The sequence below is a fragment of the Myotis lucifugus genome, unplaced genomic scaffold (genome assembly GCF_000147115.1).
Source record: "Myotis lucifugus unplaced genomic scaffold, Myoluc2.0 scaffold_1, whole genome shotgun sequence".
In the NCBI taxonomy this organism is placed as follows: domain Eukaryota; kingdom Metazoa; phylum Chordata; class Mammalia; order Chiroptera; family Vespertilionidae; genus Myotis; species Myotis lucifugus.
In genome coordinates, this window is record NW_005871049.1 from 13,843,928 (window position 1) to 13,862,578 (window position 18,651).

General features: G+C 36.4%; 1 protein-coding gene across 1 annotated transcript in view; it reads right to left on the reverse strand.

Annotated features, from left to right (window-relative positions):
* INPP4B (inositol polyphosphate-4-phosphatase type II B) overlaps positions 1–18,651 on the reverse strand; it is a 496,781-nt gene that overhangs the window by 68,399 nt on the left and 409,731 nt on the right. Inside the window, exons 18-19 of the mRNA XM_023754658.1 lie at positions 12,665–12,871; positions 1,829–1,985 (exon numbers count right to left, since the gene is read on the reverse strand). Of these exons, the coding sequence (XP_023610426.1) occupies positions 1,829–1,985; positions 12,665–12,871 (364 nt within the window). The remainder of the gene's footprint in view (positions 1–1,828; positions 1,986–12,664; positions 12,872–18,651) is intronic.

Sequence of the window (18,651 nt, forward strand, 5' to 3'; positions counted from 1 at the left end):
TTGGTTTGACCATGTTAGCTATACACTAGCAAAACCAACACAAATTATAGCTAAAATGTGAAAATAAAGGCTGGTGATGAAGAAAGAAAAACTGACTGTCAAAGGGGTGACTTACCCTATGAGATTTCAAAATGTATCCCAAATAAAACATAAATTAACAGAAGAAAAATTCCAGAAATTGAGTAAAAATGTTTACTTAACTTTATATATAAAGAAAAAACAAACAAAACAAAACCTACATGAGGAAACAAATCACTAATAAATGATGTAACAAATGCCCATCAGTATGTACCATATCATACATTCCAATAAATTCTAGGTCATTCACTGACTCTACATCAATTAATTGTAAGAAAAAACGAATTAAATGACTTTTCTACCCCAGGTATGACCTGGGTATAAATTTTGGGCTATTTGAGAAATTAATCTTATGCCTTGAAAACCCATCAAGGGGCAGAACAAGTCACTAAAATGGATTCTGCTTCCTTACCTCATTTTCTAGAGCACAGTGTCTGGCTCATAGTTAATAGTCAAGAAATATTCAATTAAAGAAAATAGAAATATATGATTTTTTTATCATATGAATTATGACAAGCTTTCATTCTGATTCATGCAAAGTTGTGGAACTGGACTAGATTCATTAGCTAATGAAACTGATATTATTAAAAAAAGAAAATCCCCATTACAGTTAAACCCGGGAGGTCTGAACATAAAGAACATTAGTGTAAACTATCCACCTATGTCAATGTACATAGCAGATGAGGATCATCTACAATAAAAAAAATTGAAAGACTGATGTTTCACATAATTAAACCCCTGATGAAAATGGGACTAATGAAAAATCAGGAAAACAAATTGGCAAAACAAATGCAATATTGTAAGCACCTATATTTTCTTATAGCTCATTTTCTTAAAGTGAGAGGAAAAGCAGATTGCAGAAGAGGGTAGGGCAACATTGTTTATTCTTTCCAAACACTTAACACATCTAGGAAAAGGGCTGGGGCAACTCTCACAGCAGTTCTTATTACCATAACCCCCCCCCCAGATGTTTGTCTTGTTTTGTGTTGTCAAAATTAATCAAATTACCTAAAAGATTTAAATAAAAAAGCCATTTATAGGGACAAAACTACAGTTGAAACTTTGATTGTTATATTTGCTAGTCAACCTACTAATAAGCCATAGATCTCAAATTATTTATCTATATGCCTATCTATAGACACACATTACATACCCACATGTGTATGCATATATATGTATGTGTGTGTATGCGTGTGTACATGTATCCATAAAAATCTAGACTTACTAATATGTTTTTGGAATAATGCACAAACATATTATTCTTATATGGAATCAGACCTTCTTATATCTTTCTGAAATTATTCACAAAAAATATCCCTCAGAATGAGGCAAAAAGCATTTCATCTATTATATTGCTTTTCAGGAACGATTATGAGATACTGTGTCCTGATATCTCTCAAAGTTTCTAAGAGTTTTAGGATCAGATGCTTGTTTTTCTTCCTAATAAAATTTTGTAGGAATGCATAAAAGTAGATTAAACTATGTTGGATTCTGTAAAAGAAAACTCTGTTCTTCTTTGACAAGGTTGTTATGTAGCCAAAAAAAAAATGAGCATTGCAAGCAGTTCTGAAAACGCAACTGAGATGCAATTTGATAAGTAGCCTTCCATCATCCAAGCCAGAGAGGTGGAAAAGCGTGCTATCAGCACTTTCATCAAAGGCACTATTGACTCTTCTCTTTCTGTCTCATTTTATCATGACTTTCTCATTTTGTTTACTCAGTCAATGATTGGAGAAAAAAGATTCCTTACCCCTTGGATGAGTTTTAATGGAGTCCACGACAGAAAGGTCCTGCTCTCCATCTCTGCTGCCACCGCTGTCTTCACTACCACCATCACTTTCAATCAGTTTGTCCACCATAGCAATAATGCAGTTCAGGCTCTTCCCCACGTTGGCCCACACCCTATCCTGAAAAGAGCATGAGTATCAATACACATTTTTATTGCAAAAACAAGATAAGACAAAATCTGATGCATCCATTTTAAAGAAGCGAGAAACCATTATGACCATGCAGACTGAGTGACTAGCTCTGATACCCTCATTAATTTGGCCAGACCATGGATACACAAGAAATACATTTTCTCTTAATAAAGCAAAATTTAGGTGTTATAAATCTTTTTATTTAGTTGATTCTTTTTCTCTGTCATAAAGCAATGATAAATTACCATACAACATTAATCCATAATTGAGCTCAAAGTATGAAATTTTAAACTGGATATATATTATCATTTTCTTATAATTTTCCTTATCAATACTTAGTAAGAAAGCAAAGACACAGCAATATTTTTAAAGAATGCTCACCACTTACGTTAGAAATTCCTGTTTTTCTTTTTATATTTTTATAATACATACACAAAGTTTACCATTTTTACAATTTTAAGTGTACAGTTCAGTTAAGTACATTGTTGTGTGACTATCACCACCATCCATCTCCAGAACTTTTGCATCTTGCCCAATTGAAACTCTGTACCCTTTAAACATGAACTCTTTCTTTCCTCCTTCAGTCCCTTGCAGCCATCATTGTACTTTCTGTCTCTATTAATGTGACTTCTCCAGGAAATGGAAGTTCTTAAAGCGTGGTCTCCAGCTAATGGGAATGAACTCTGCTATTGAAGAAAAAGGGGGGAGAGGATTACTCTTCATTTTCCAGACTGGCTTTGTATGTGAGACACATTTTCAGCTCTCTTCTTCTTCTTCTTCTTTTTTTAATCCTCATCCAAGGATATTTTCCATTGCTTTTTAGAGAGAGTGGAAAAGAGAAGGAAAGATAGAAAGAAATAGCGATGTGAGAGAAACACATTGATTGGTTGCTTCCTACAGGAGCCCTGACCAGGGCCCGGGTCAGGCAGGAGCCTGTAATCGAGGTACGTGCCCTTGACTGGAATTGAACGGGGGACTCTTCAGTCTGCAGACTGACACTCTATCCACTGAGCCAAACTAGCTAGCGGTCAGCTCTCTTCTTGTTGCCCATGTTGGGAGAAACTGCATTTTAATTAAAAAGCAAGCAATATTGCATGCCGCTCTCCTTCCTTCCTTCCTTCCTTCCTTCCTTCCTTCCTTCCTTCCTTCCATCCTTCCTTCCTTCCTTCCTTCCTTCCTTCCTTTTGATGTTTATCTGAGGATATGTTTTTTTTTATTTTAAAGAGAGAGGAAGGGAATGGGAATGAGAGAGAGAAACATCGTCTGTGACCCACCTAGGGATGGAACCTGCAAACTAGGTATATACCCCGACTGGGAATCAAACCCACAACCTTTTGATGTATGGGATGATGCTCCAACCAGTTGAGCCACCTGTCCAGGGCTGAATGCTGCATTTCTTCCTCTTTTTTAAAAATTTATCTTTATTGTTGAAAGTATTACAGATGTTTATGTAAAGTAATGCAAGGGATGGGTCAATTGATCTTAATCACATCTCTGAAAAGCCTGAACAGAAGATGATTTAAAAGGATAATTTTACATTTTATACCTATATGCTACTGTTCTTCCTTTACTTATATCTCCCATGATAGGATTCCATTGATAGGAAAAGTAGCCTTTGTAGCCATTAGAGAGATCTTTATTGGCATGAGGAACAGAGTGAAACAAGTTCATCAATCAAGACCAACAACCATATACGTAGTAAGGGGTTACATGGCAAACAGTAGGAAAAACATTTAAGTCATGCTCTCACATGAGCTGGGAGAGTGTTTGTTGGGGGTGAGAAATGGAACAGTTTCTTATGCACAGTTCATGCATAATCAGATAATCTATTGAAGATACACTCAGCAGTAGACCCTGAGTAGACTCATTCTATTCTTTTCCCTTTGGGGAGAATATCCTACCTAGCTCATAGTGAGAGAACTCTGAACTTTGCAGGTCATGTTTCCTTCTCGTTTATGGCATCTAAATAGTATATTAAAGTTTTTGATTTGGTATGCACTTCTGTCTCTAATACCAGATTATGGTTTATTTGGGACCTGTGTCTTCAATATATTGCACAGGGCCTGGAAGAAAGGCAGAGAGAGAGGGAGGAAGGGAGGGAGAAGTTCAGCATTGCTTAAGTGATCAACTTTTCTAGATCTAATTTTTTTTATCAGCAAGAATGTTGAAAACTAAACCAGAGCTAGCATGGGGAGTCCAAAGTAACCCTGGCATATCTATATCTCCATGCACAATTTCCCACTTGTCATTACCAATTTCTGAGGACTTTGATTAGAACAGGCATATGGATTAACAGGGCCAATCTCCTTTAAAAAGAAGCTTCAGTGTATCCTTGATTGAATGCAATTTGCACTATACTGGCCTAGCTCAACATTGCCAACCTGTCTTATTTTAATAGCTTGATAGTTCTTTCCTCTGATCCTAAGTTTATAGAGACTGCTAGATGAAAGGAGTTGTACTTAAAATACTCCATGGCACAAACCGGCACATGTATGCTTCAAGCTATGTAATATACACATACACACACACACACACACACACACACACACACACACGCACACCATGTCCACTAAAAAGAGGCATACATTTGCCATCCATCAGAATTAAGTGAGATTTCCTGGTGTTTGCTTCCAATTGATCCTCCTGCTTAACTTCACTTATTTACTTATGTAAACATCCTTGACCTTCCTTTCCAATAACTACACGGCTGGTCTTATCCCAAAATTCAGCCCCTAGTCACAGTGGATTCAGATAAGCAGCCAGTTTCTCCGGTATTGATCTCTCTACATTCCCGTGGTTTGGACCCAGACCTATATATCAGCTATCACACAAACAGGTCTACACATGAGTGCCACATTCATCTTCATTGATCACCACGCTCAAGTCATCAGTCCTCTGGTCAAAGCAGGCTAAGCACTACAGCGAATCTTCATTCTTCTCTCAGCCTAGTGTCACCTCTCTGGTTGAGTCAACCTAGAAAATTCTCCTTATTTCTTGTTACTCTTCACAATGAAAACTTTACCAGGTCAGTCGTCTTACTCTCCTAGCAACGTCCTATTAAAAAGCTTAACATATATTTTCTGAGCACCTGCTGCATGCCTGTTCAGTGCTGATCATTGGAGACATGAAGGAAACCTTGGAGGAACTTGTATTTTTACCTGGACACATGCTGCTTTTTATGCTTCGAATACCTTCTTCCTTCTCTTCCATTAACCCAAATACTAACCTTTTCAAGTCTCACCACTTCCAAGAACTATTCGTGCTACCCTTCCTCTGCATTTATGCTGTCTGATAGACAGAGGGCTCTATGAGGGAAATGACTATTATTCATTAATCCTTTATTCTCAGGTTCATAGGTGATAAATAAAAGAAAGAAAGAATGAATGAATGAATGGATAAAAGAAGGAAGGGTTATATATTTTTCATCTTCTCTAATTTTCATATAATTTCTGAATGTTTTCAACATTTTTTAAAAATTGATTTCAGAGAGAGGAAGGGAGACAGAGAAAGAGAGAAACATCTATGTGAGAGAGAGACATTAATCAGTTGCTTCCCACATGAGCCTCTGACAGGGGATAGAACCATGGAGGATAGAACTGGCAACCTGGGTGTGTGCCCGGATGGAGAAGTAAACCTGCCACCTTTTGGTACACAGGATGACACTCCAACCAACTGAGCCACACTGGCCAGGGATCTTTTCAACATTTTTTATGTGTATCACTCAACCACCTCTATTCTGGGAAATCTCAATATCTCTGCTTGTTTTATGAGTGCTGGCCATTCACTTGAATTAGATGATATGGTTGTTGGTGTCAGAATCCACATTTTATACTTAATTTGTTTTCCCCCCAGTACCTATAGGATTGCTACACACCATTGGTGCTTAATTAACATCTGTTGATTGAGTGAATAACCAGCTACTTATGAATAGAAAGAAATTAAGATACAACTTTAAGAAGTATTACCACATTTTCAAATTAAAGTTAGAATTAAGATCAAACTCATAGGCTGAGTTCACTCTAATTAATGCCACATCATGCTAAAGCTTTCAATTCAGCAAAAATATTAAATAAAACAATTGTTTAATAAAAAAATTTCCACTGATTGGCTAAGGCTTTTAATTTTAAGTTGGTAATTGGATGTTGTCTATATATCATTAGATAGTTGCACAACTAGTTGAGTTATATGACATTATCAGTCGGTGTGCTGCATACCACCAATTTCCAGGATTGATTTTTTAAAAAATGAATGTACCCCAATATATTAATATTCTGCCTGTATATATGCTGAAATACCTCAGCATTTCTTTTAACAATTCATTAAATTTGGGGTATTCAAAGATTTCTATTTAGGAAATAATGTCTTACTATTCACATTAAAATATATTAAAGTTTAATGTAATCATACATTTTAAAACTGTGTATGTAAGTTTGCATATTTATTATTCACAGGCACTTCAAAATATTGACATTGAACCAGGCATTATAAGAGTCAGGAAAATATCCAAGGGAGAGGATGATATCCAACATAAAACCACAGGAAAATCACCCATTAACAAAAAGAAAATATCTCTGTTAAAATCATTGGTTTGAGTTTGAGGATGAACTGCTGATTCTGCAAATCCCTCCATTCACTCTGAAAAAAAAATACATTGAACGCAAATGGAGGAAACACTGCATTAGGTGCTATAAAACAGGGGACTGAAGGTGAATGTAATAACTGCATGTGGGAAAATCTAGAATTGGGCAGCATTTCATGAATATGCATGCCCATAAAGATCTCATTTGGGGCTTCTCTTCTTTAATAGAACATTTGTGCATTTTAATGGACAGTCATGAACTTTGCTTAATCACCTTTTGTGGACTTTAATATAAAATAAGTATTCCAAGCTCATTTCTCCTGGGTGAAATGGACTGGAGAAGTTCAGGAATGTTCCCATCCATCAAAAAAACAGATGATAGAACCCATTCAGTTGCCATGTCAGAGACTGGCCTCATTCTCCCTGTCTTTTCCTGCCCTTTCTGATGGGGAGAGTGGATGCTTTGCTTTCAATGTCCCTTCTTCATTACAAGGTTAACAAAACCCGACAATCCTACTATGTGTGACTTAGGGAATAAAAATAAAAGGCTGGGATAGGGGAAAATAGCTGCTTCCATTCATATTTTTGGGGAAAAATAGAACTTATTTCTGGGTAAGTAGAACTTTGTAATTGCCACGTGATAATCAAAAGAAATTAAAATGGCCACCACTAGGTTTCTGGAAGCTTTTGGAGGCCCTAACTCACCATGTTCTTAGCTTTGGTCATCCCTGATATTCTGTGTCCATCCTGGATTTTACCACTTTCCATGTTTGGTGGTAATTTAAAGATAACTTGAATAGTCACCTCAAAGTTGATTCTGAGATGAAAATATGCACCAAGGAGAGAGGATATAACTAGGTATTTTGACTGGAACAGAGAAACAAAATCCTTAAAATAATTCATGAATTCCAGTGTGTGTGTGTGTGTGGGGGGGGGAGGTGCCTGACATAGTGCAGTTATCTTAAATAGAAATACTCTGTGTTTCAAAATAAAAAGGTAAACAAGAACAGTATTTTGAGGGCAAATTTCAAAGTCATTAACTTACTCTACAAATGAGTATCCAGCACCTTTTTATGTGCAGATGTTCTGCTAACTGCAGTGATACAACAGTGAACATGACACTGTCTTTGTCCTTTAGGAGCTTATAAAGTTCAAGAACACAAGGAAGAAACAGACTGGTTATAATTCATTGTTAACGAGGCTGAGTGATCATGGGATAAGAATAATGCTTTATTATACAAAGTGTTTTGGAGTTGAATGCATACACACACACATACTATATATCTGTCTGTCTACCTATTACATAAAATTTGGAAATGATTGGCCATATTTTAGTGAACATTTTACTCATTTTGATTTCTAAACTGTAAGGTGTCGCTTGAGAAAAGTTAAATCATAGGTTGGTATCTAGTTGTCCATAAAAATTAATTACCTCTAAAAATTGAGAATGATAGATTTCCTTCTTATTAAGATAAGGTCAATGGTTTCACAAAGCATAATTCTAGCTGGTCAGAAAACTGAACAGATTCTCTTTTGAAAATCAATTTGCATAGGTATCTCTGCGTTATGCATGGCCTGAATGATTTTCCCTAGAGGTAAAGTCTAAGATGAAGACAGAAGCCTGCAAGAGACGCTGAGAATACACATCACTGAAGATTGCTTATAGGGTTATCTGGCAAAAATACGTTTGTCCTCAATAGTTAGCAATATTTTGAAACTATCTGTGATCAAGGTTACCAATTATGGTAATATAAACTGCTCTATTAATACTTCTGTTAAGATTAGGCATTCATGTTTGTTCTAGACATCATTAGAGAAAGGTGTAATACCAAATAAACTGTGAGATGTTGATAATATATTAGAAACTGGTTTGTGTAAATCTTATTCCAAAATGCAATCTTTGCGAATATTGAGTTACAGAGAAATCACATTTTTTTTCAGGATATAAATGGACTTTATTATCAGGATGACTGACATAAATATTACTGTGCATCTGTGCTATTGTTTCTATGATCTATAAAATTCTTGAAAAGTTATTACGGATTAATGTGGATCATCTATTGTGTTCATGTGACATAAACACATTTTACCTTAATAAGGCATAGCAAATGTTCTCTTAAGAATGTAACTAAAATCTAAAATTTGATTTACATTTACAACATGAAGAGGGAATTAATTAGGTAATTTGAATGCTAAAATGTCTGATACAGAAATGTAGTTCAGCTAAAAAGTAGGTTTGGGATAAATAATAATAGTTTTCCTATTCTTCTCTTTGCTAAAATGTATCAGAATATAAAGGTTCAGAAGGTCACCTTTTTTTAAAACAATTTTTTAGCCGAAACCGGTTTGGCTCAGTGGATAGAGCGTCGGCTTGTGGACTGAAAGGTCCCAGGTTCGATTCCGGTCAAGGGCATGTACCTGGGTTGCGGGCACATCCCCAGTGGGAGATGTGCAGGAGGCGGCTGATCGATGTTTCTCTCTCATCGATGTTTCTAACTCTCTATCTCTCTCCCTTCCTCTCTGTAAAAAATCAATAAAATATATTTAAAAAAAAAAAATAAAAAAATAAAACAATTTTTTAAATGAAGGTAGGCAGACTTCAGCCCAAACCCATCAGTGTACTAATGTTAACATTAAATCGCAGTGTTAAAGAGAATAGCATAATTACTGAAAACTACAAAACTGGGTCAACTTAATCCTTTGGTTGGATGGCATGCTTTCATATTTTGGACAAACTAATCTTGGAATCCCAGCTGTTGGAAGCATCTGTTGTAGAAATGTAGAGGAAGACAAGCAGTATGTCATCTTTACCAGCTAAAAGATGAAGAATGTTATATTAGCCTATTTGCACAGATTGTCATAAAAATCTCAATATTCCTTTGGAATTTAATTGTTTACCAACTTTTCAAGAAATCAACCTTCAAAGCACTCAATCATTAATAAGTAAAATTATGCAAATAACAGACTTTTTTGGTCATTGATCATTTTACTTTCAATCTCTTCCATATTGACTAGATAATTATTATCTAGATTCATGTCACCAATTTTGCTAACAAAACAAGTTGAAAAGAGGCAGGCTCACTCTGATTTAGAATTAATAAAGATTCTTTCTCACGACCTCAAAAAGAAAGATGCTGCATGTGTCAGCAGAGTATTCCGAAGTTATTTACTAACATGCATTCACTTTCAAAATATTTATTGTAAGAAGCTCCATGCAGTTGTTCATGTTAGGCAACTGTTAAAACTATAGTCACTATAGGAAATTAAATAGAACAAATAGATTTTTTAAAATGGAGCTACTGTGATCTTATGTCTAAACCTAAACCAATGTAAGTGATCAGAGAATATTTTCATATGATAACACAGAAAACAAATTAAATTTATTTAAAACACTGAATTAATTCAGGAAGTTGACTAGACTTGTAATCAGCGCTGAAACTTTTCTAATACCTAATTAGCTAGAAAAGTGGTACACAGACTTGTTTCCAATTCATTTACTAGCACAATCTCCAAAGGCATTTTCAATTAGCTATATTTTCTTTGAATTTATAAAACTTTTCAAAGTTAGTTAAAGCTTTGGAAATAATGTTAAATGGTTATAGCTTTGGTGAAATTTTTCTGTTTCTTTTTTTAAAAGACTTTTCATGTCTTGACGAAATTTTTTTAAAAGAAAGTGGTTAACAAGAATCTATCTAACAATCAAATTCTGTTCTTGCTGGCAAATAGAGTAAAATTATTTGGGGAGGAGAGAGTTAGAAGTAACTTCTCTGAGTGGGAAATATTTCCCTAGCAATTATGGTAAATTTAGACAATGTTTTATATACTTTCTAATAACAATGGGATCCAGAGATGAAGAGTCCTTATGAAAAGGGGAATTTGGAGACAGAGTAGCACCCCAGAAGAACGTCATGAGGACAGGAAGATGGCCACCTACAAGCCAAGGAGAAGGCCCGGAAAAGCTCCTTTTTTCACTGCCCTCAGCAGGAATGCACACCAGGCAGAACAGCTGCTCAGTGACCTCACTGAACTGAATGGTTCACTGGACACCTCCTCACCTCACTGTGTGTCCCACTCTCTTCCATCTTTGCCTGTCATAAGAAGGTTCTGTGTATCAAATGTTGAGTTGAAGTCACATTAATGAAGCCCACCTTCTACCCTCTGTCTCTCTCCAACCTTTGTCATAACCTTTTGCCACTCTTTGTTAACATGTTTTTATCAAACACTAGACTCTGAGGACCTAATACTTACCTTCCAATTTGGAACAGCTACGATTTAGAAAGTCCCCAAAGTTATGTAAAGTAAAGGAAATAAGGAGGGAGGCAGAAGAGGGACATTTTTGTGTAGCAGGAGGAAGGTGAGATATGAGGGAGGATTAGCATAACACAGTGAGGTGAAAATTATAAAAACCAACGATACCCCAAATTCCAAAATTCTCACTTGAGTTTACATAAAATGGTAATTATTTACGAAAAGCTTAAGTTCTTTTCTGTATCTACCCAAACTCTTAAAATTCATAATATTCATTTTTGATAGAGCTGTTCATAATATGCAGTTTTCTCTTTTATCACAAGGAATAGCACTGATCCTCATAATCAGATTATTTAATTTACATATGCTATAAAAGAAAACATAGAAAAAAATTCTAAAGTCATCCAATGCCTTGGCCTTTCCAGGTAATGGAGCGCTATCACACAGGTAAATCGTTTATCTCATGACCACCCTAAGCCAAACAGGTGCTTGCAGTTGAGAAAATCGAACTTCAGAGAGGTTAAGAGGGGCAAGTGCCTTGGAGCTCTCAATAAATTGAAGGAAAAGGTGAGGTAAAAGGCAGAAATATTAGATTTGCTCTTTTGAAAATGCTTCCGTGGGAGGAATGCAATCTTAATCAGCAACAACAAATACTTATTCAGCATTTACCTCTTGGAACCCAGCTCTGTTTTTCCTGTGATAGAAATTTTATCAGAAGAAAGAGCAGCCATCACTTCACAGCACTTGAGACAGCAATTTTTTGAGAGATCTGGGCCTTTCCAATAATTTACTCCCTGAACACTTTTAAATTTGGGGTAGCAGGAATAGTAATTATTAACTGTGTAACATCTAATACAGCTAGCATACTCTTTTCTTGATTAAACATATGCTACAGTAAAGAGTTTCCTTCCGTGTGGGCATATAATTTGGAGGGGTCTTAGAAAATTAATAGGTATTAATTCAGGAATAACACACTGGTCTCCCTCACCCAGCACCTTCATGTTTCTCCTGTCTTATCTGCCAACTAGAGTTCCCATCCACACTGGCTCCTTTTGTCTACTTGGCTTTACCTTTTTAAAAAAATAATATGTTTTTATTGATTTTTTTAGAGAGAGAGAGGTAGGAAGTGGGGGGAAAGAGAAACATCACTGCAAGAGAGAAACATTGATCAACTGCCTCCTCCATGTCCCCTACTGGGGATAGAGCCAGAAACCAGGGTATGTGCCCTGCCCAGGAATCGAACCAGCGACCTTCTGGTGCATGGGATGATGCTCAACCAACTGAGCCACACCGGCCAGGGCACTTGGCTTTACTTTTTTCAGATGCTTTATGTGGCCATCCTTCTGCTAATTTTAGGACACCTAGAGGAACATCTTCTTAATCATAGAACCATGAGGAGAGGGATTTAAGAGACCTTTATATCCACTGCCATTTGGGTTACAACAATGAAAATACTTGTTGCATCCGAGTAGTGCATTATACATAATTTCAGACTCTTTTTCTAAAGCACAATTGTAATGGTTTATATTACCTTGGCAATAAATAAGGAAAGGTATTATAGAATCTAGCAATTGTGGCATCTTTGCTTTGATGACATATTCATGGTTGTATATGTATGATTTATTTGACAGTAAATACATTTTTATGTCAAATAAATGTGATCTAGGAATAAAACTTCCACTCATAATTTGCCCTGAAGTAAAAATGAGACTGATTCACCCACAATCTGTATCGTGACTGCTTTCTGCCTTGTTTGGATAAAAAGCAGAGATTTCTTCTTATGCTGACTTAATGTCTCAGGACTGAACACTGGGAAGAAAGTGATGTGCAAGAGACTTACCCACTCTTCCTCATCGTAGTCTGAATGATGGGGAATGGAGTCCTGCCTTCTCATTGGTGGGGGTAGATCCTGGGGACTGCTCTCCTCGGTGGTGCTGCTCTTAGGCGAGGGTGGCTTTTTAAGGATGCCTCCTGGCCTGGCAGTGTAAAGTGCTAACAGAGCGCTTCTCACCAGCTGATCCTTAAAAGCATGAACAAAAAGCTCTGTCTGGAAAGAAATTGACAAGGATTAGAAATACCATGGTAGGCATCTCAGCATAGAGCTATGAAAAGGTCAACTGCAGATTTGTTGGCACTTAAGAGAAAATGATTCATACCAATCAATGGGACATAGTTTGGTTTGGGGATGTTGCCAAGGCCTTGAGTCCTACTGCTCTAAAAGTCAACGCCGAGGTTCCATGTGCGCTACAAGCACCATCTGTCGCCTCAGCCCCTCACTTTTAGTTCCACAGTCTATCTTTGGAGATGGATTTCACTGGGAATAATCATTCGAAAACCATCTACCTTTCAAGTAATTCCAAATAGAGCTTAATGGAAAATATCATCAGATTATAGATAATCTACATTTTAAACAGTGTTAAAGGCTAAAGAAAGACATGTCTTTTAGAGGCAGGAGACTAGGTTTTTACTAATTTCAACAGTAAAGATGAATAAGCAGTCTTCTCATGAAAACATTTGGCTTTTATTCCTTATTATCATCCCCTAATTGTCTCCTCCACCAAATGGTTTCAGTAGTGCTCGAGGTTAGCGAGGTTACTATAAAACCTACCATGGAGGATTTTACTGGCTGATGGTAAATAACCTAGTGAGCACTCGAATAATGACAGCTTCCCAGCGATAAAGAACTCCACAGCTGTACTTTTCAATTTCCCAATGAAATGTTTAATAGCTTCACCCCGTAATATACTGGAGGGGCAGTGATTGATTTTCTGTGTCATAGTACACTTAGCATGCACATGGGCTCACAATCTGTTCAAAGAGTGGAGAAGTCACTCACGCACTGACCCATATTGTTATCATATTTATCCTTTGTAATCTCTTAGGAAGGGGTTCTTTAAGTCATAGCATTATTTTCAATAACAGTTGATATAATTACCATTTAATGTGACTCTTGACTACAATGCTGACTGCACTAGAGCTGTAAGTCTGGGTACCTGTTTATTGTGCTCTCTCATGGTGCAGTCAACACTGCCATGTCTAACTGGTGGTTACTAAATCGTCTCTGTCTCCCTGTTGTGTCCATGCAATTAAAGAAAATCAGGGGCCTAGTAAGATAATGTCATATCTGTATAGCTCTTCTTTACAATAGATCATGAAATTCTAGAACTGAAATGGACTTTAAAGTGGACCTCTTCATTAACCAGATGAGGAAACTAAGAAACCAGTGTGGTGACCTGACAAGGCAGACTGCGTATTAGCAGCACAGATGGAACAGGTCCCGTTTTCTGACAAATTCAGTAGCTTTTCCCCTTACTCCACATCACCTCCCAGCCACTGCAACTGGAGGTTTCTGTCCTCCCCTTCTTCCCAACCTCAAACTCCCCAAGTGTTTTGAACAGCTACCAGCTCTCAGAATTAATTGTGTCCACAATTGCCCATGTAACTATCTTTACTGCTAAACCTTATTGGATGTTTTAAACACTCTTTTAATCTAGAGGCACTTTAAAGGGAATTAGACAAGAAATATGGAAAAAGATTATGTAAGAATAAGAGATTGGAAAATATTTTTATAATAAACTAGGAAATCAAAATAAAAAGCACCTTTTTAATTAAAAAATAACACTTGAAAAAATTGGCTTGACCGTATTCAAACCAGTATAGTTATAGCAAAATGGGAAATATGTTGTTTACATAATTTTCCATATAGAAAAAATGTGTCTATCAATGTTAATTTAAATATTAAACATGTGAATTTATTTCCATTCAACTTAACTAGACTATTTCTCTGTTGATAATTTCTATAGCAACTTTTGATTTATTTTTAGAGCAAAACAGCTTGCCTTCTTTGAATTCCTGCTACTACATCTCTAGTCCTATACCACTCACATAATTACCATGTAGCTAAATATCTATTCACATGCAATGAAATCTTATATGGTTCTTATCATTGCAATCATTTTCTTCCTATAGCATGCACACACTTCGTTTATTCAAATCTCATTTGGGTTGATTTATCACCAAGTCCTGGGAGATAATACAGTAGATTCTTATAGCTTTACAACTCAGAAATTTTGGGTTGTAATATAATATAATACACAAAATCTTAAGAGAACACAATAATAGCTGATCTTTTACTTTGTGTTTATATGAAAAACTTATCTGACTCTTTGGAAACTCTCAAAATCCTGTATGTAGAATCGCATTTTGTTAGAAAATAGAAAATAATCTATTCACATGACCTGGAAACAAATCTTAATTTTCTTGAGCAGCATTAGTTAGTATAGACCAATGAAGATCCTGATATTTTACAGTCAAATAAATAAGCTTATAGAGATTAATATAGTCCACAGAACTCCAATACGCCTGCATTTTGTTGTTCTTGCAACTGAGAAGATACTAGGGAAGCTGAAAGTCATGGCCAGAGTGTGACCATGTCTCTGAGTTGCCTGTTGCCTTGGAGTTCTGATAAGCTATTTTCTTTTCTGACTCAGCTCACATTACATTAAGTTAAAAAAGAAAGGTTGTCTAAATGTTATCGTAAGGGTAGGCAAAACAATTCATTTAAAATATCAGTTCAATAATACTAAAAAAGCATAAACTTAAGCAAAGGCAACCCATTTCATTTGTTTGATATTTTAAAGAGAGAAATGTTATCTGAAAAATGAAATGTTTTTCTGCCTTACTGACATTTCTCCAATTCATATTCTCATATATATTTTCAAAGTAACTTGAATTATCAGCAAGTATAAAAGTACTAAAAATTATTTCTCCTGGGAATAAATTTCCTAGTTTCCTGACTATCAGTGGCAGAGAAATAGTTAGGATATGTTCATTTAAAATGACTCTTTTTAACGAGAAATTTCAACAAATTAATCAAAGTCCCCTTCTATTTGGAATGACCTTATTGCCACTGAAAAAAATTCAAGGCTATGTCTAATCCCATCTGCAATACGGAATTAGCCAATGGAATAAACAAGTGACCATAATTTTAGTTGTCATGTATATGGCAAGAAAGAATCCTGTTTGCTTTTAAATTTGATATGCTTTAATTATTCTATAGGGCATTGGAAAATAGGCAGCATAGAGAGATAAACTATATGATCCTTCTAACTATCTAGCTTCCTTCCAGAGGCAGTTTCCAGGCTATGGCACAAGGAGGAAGAAGCCACCCATGAACTTCTCAAACTGAGGAAACAGAGATTAGAGCTTGGAAAAGCCAAAGTGTTTAGTTAGAATTCACAGAAAAGAGTACCAGAAAGGAGGGACCTGCACACAGAAAGAGCCCTGATGATCTGTAAATGGATGCTTTTAAATCTTTACCTGAGTACTGATCTGCATGTGCGAGGATCCAGGGTCATAAGGGCTTGGAATAGCTCATCTTCCCACCAGCAGAGTGGGCTTTGTAATACATAGGGCACTGTGTAGAGCCCTCAGAAGGGTATGGCCCAAACAGTGGGGCTAAATTAGTCCTAGGTTAAAGGCTGCTCTGGATCCTGCTCTAACGGGGCTTAAAAATAAGGCTTGAAAGGAACTTACTGATTGCTAATAACTTGACTTCACACTAGCACAAAATCCAACATTATTTAAAGGAATACAATAAAATCCAGCAACCAAGAATGTAAAATACAAAATTCCTGTTATTCCATAGAATATACCAAGCATACAATGAAGCAGAAAATTTCGACCCATAATTAGAAAAAACACACAGAGACTTTATCTCCCTTCCAACTGCCTGCTTCCTTGCTGATGCGGAAACTACTGACCCACACGGGCAGCTGATCAAGGTTCAATTGCTTGGGACCTTCCTAGCGTGGCAGAAATAAGAGTCTGCCATCTTGCCCCCACACCACAGGCACAGCAGGAAAGAGGAAGTCACCCTGAAATGGAAAGTTCTGCAAGCCTGCTTTAAAAAACAAAAATCAAACAAACAAACAAAAAAACCCTTTTCGCTCAAACTTACAAAAGTGTCCATTAAGTCATTAGTAGCAAATTCAATCAATTAATTAAAAAATAGAAGACCATTCTTGGGGCATGGAGTCTGAACCACCAGCAGCATGGCTAGGTAGAAATGAATCATACTTTATTTTAAATCCTAAGTTACACATTGTCTTCATAGACTATGCAAAACTCTGTTAACTGGGATAATTATTTGAACTTCCAGTAACACATTCTTAAAATGAAAATGCGTGGCTTGCAAACCTAAAAAGATCCTCCTGGTTTCAAGGGCTGACAGATTTATTAGTAGACGAAGCATGTCTACTCAGTAAAAAAAAAATATAGGGGAAAAAGTTGGAGCGATGCTGAATTAAAGGAGGAGAAAATACGTGCCCTGTCCCCCCACCCAAGTCACTGCAGCAAGTTGTAAATGATGTGTGAAATGACAAGCCCCTGCCCAATGCACAGGAAGAACATAAATACTGCTCTGTGATCACTGCAGTGATGTGCTACCTACTAACATTTCTGCTTAGGTGAATTCAAGAAGCCTCACCTCCGTCCAGAAATTCCAAAAAGAACTGAACCAAAATGAAATTACATTATTTTACTGTGTATAACACTTTCCTCTCCCCGCTTCCCTTTTCCTGGCCATAATATATTTATTGATAATTAGATATATTTATTGATTATCAGAATAGTTAAGCATTGCTGATGAGTTTGTCTAAAATTTTCTTTGTAATTTTAAAAATGTAAAAGTCAAAATGCATATATTACATAGAGGATACCGGAAAGTTTCCTCCCTCCCTGGTTTTTCCCTTTTTGTGCTATGGCCTGGAAACTGCCTCTGGAAGTGAGCTAGACAATCAGTATGTACCCACCATTTCAAGGTACAGTAAAATAACACCAGTCACGAAGCCTCTGGCACAAGATTTGGCGAAGTCGGTACTTGTAAAATTTGGGTCAGTTTTTCCCTCCCTTGTCATGATGGAGGCACCTGATCTGACATAGAAGGAATGCTGCAGTTTGAACTGGAAGTCTTAGGCTTTGACTTTTTAACTTTTTAATTAATTAGACAATTCACTTGACCTTTCTGAACAGGTATTAGCTAATTTTTAATACAAATAGATATTATTTATATCCTATGAGAAAATTATAATAATGTACTCTTTAAACTAAAATGTTAAGTAAATAAGTAAAATGTTAAATAAGTAAAAAGTATTATTATTTTTATTTTTATTATTATTATAAATTAGCATATCTGAATAAAAAATATATACCTATCATCTGCAAAAAACTACACTGTTATTTTATTCTAAAACTAGAGGCCCAATGCACAGATTCATGCACATGGAAAGGAAATTAATTAGAAGAAATATTTTAGAGGCCAGGGAGGAACTTGAGAGATTATCCTGCCAGGGAGTGGGGAGGGACCTAGGAGGGCTCCAGCCTGTCTCACCCAGTCCTGATTGGCCAGACCCCAGCAGCAAGCTAACCTACCAATCGGAGCATCTGCCCCCTGGTGGTCAGTGCACATCATAGCAACTGGTCAAACAGTTGAACGAATGGTCCAACACTTAGCATATTAGGTTTTTATTATATAGGATAACACCAAGAGAACTTTCTTTGGTCAGTTTCTTCAAGGACATATTTACTGAAAGGATCTCATAATAAATTGCAAGGTGTCCTCAGAATGCAGAGGTTAAGGATAATTGTATTGGAATTGGACACCAGGACACCTGGACACCTGGTTTTATATTTAAAAACAAACTGCAATTTGTCTTTTGCTACCTTGGTGTCATTTAGTTGCCCTAATTAGTTATGGAATTGATATAGTACCTACCTTTGCCAGGCTACCTGTCCTCTCTGCATATAAAGTGCAAGTCACCCTTAGAA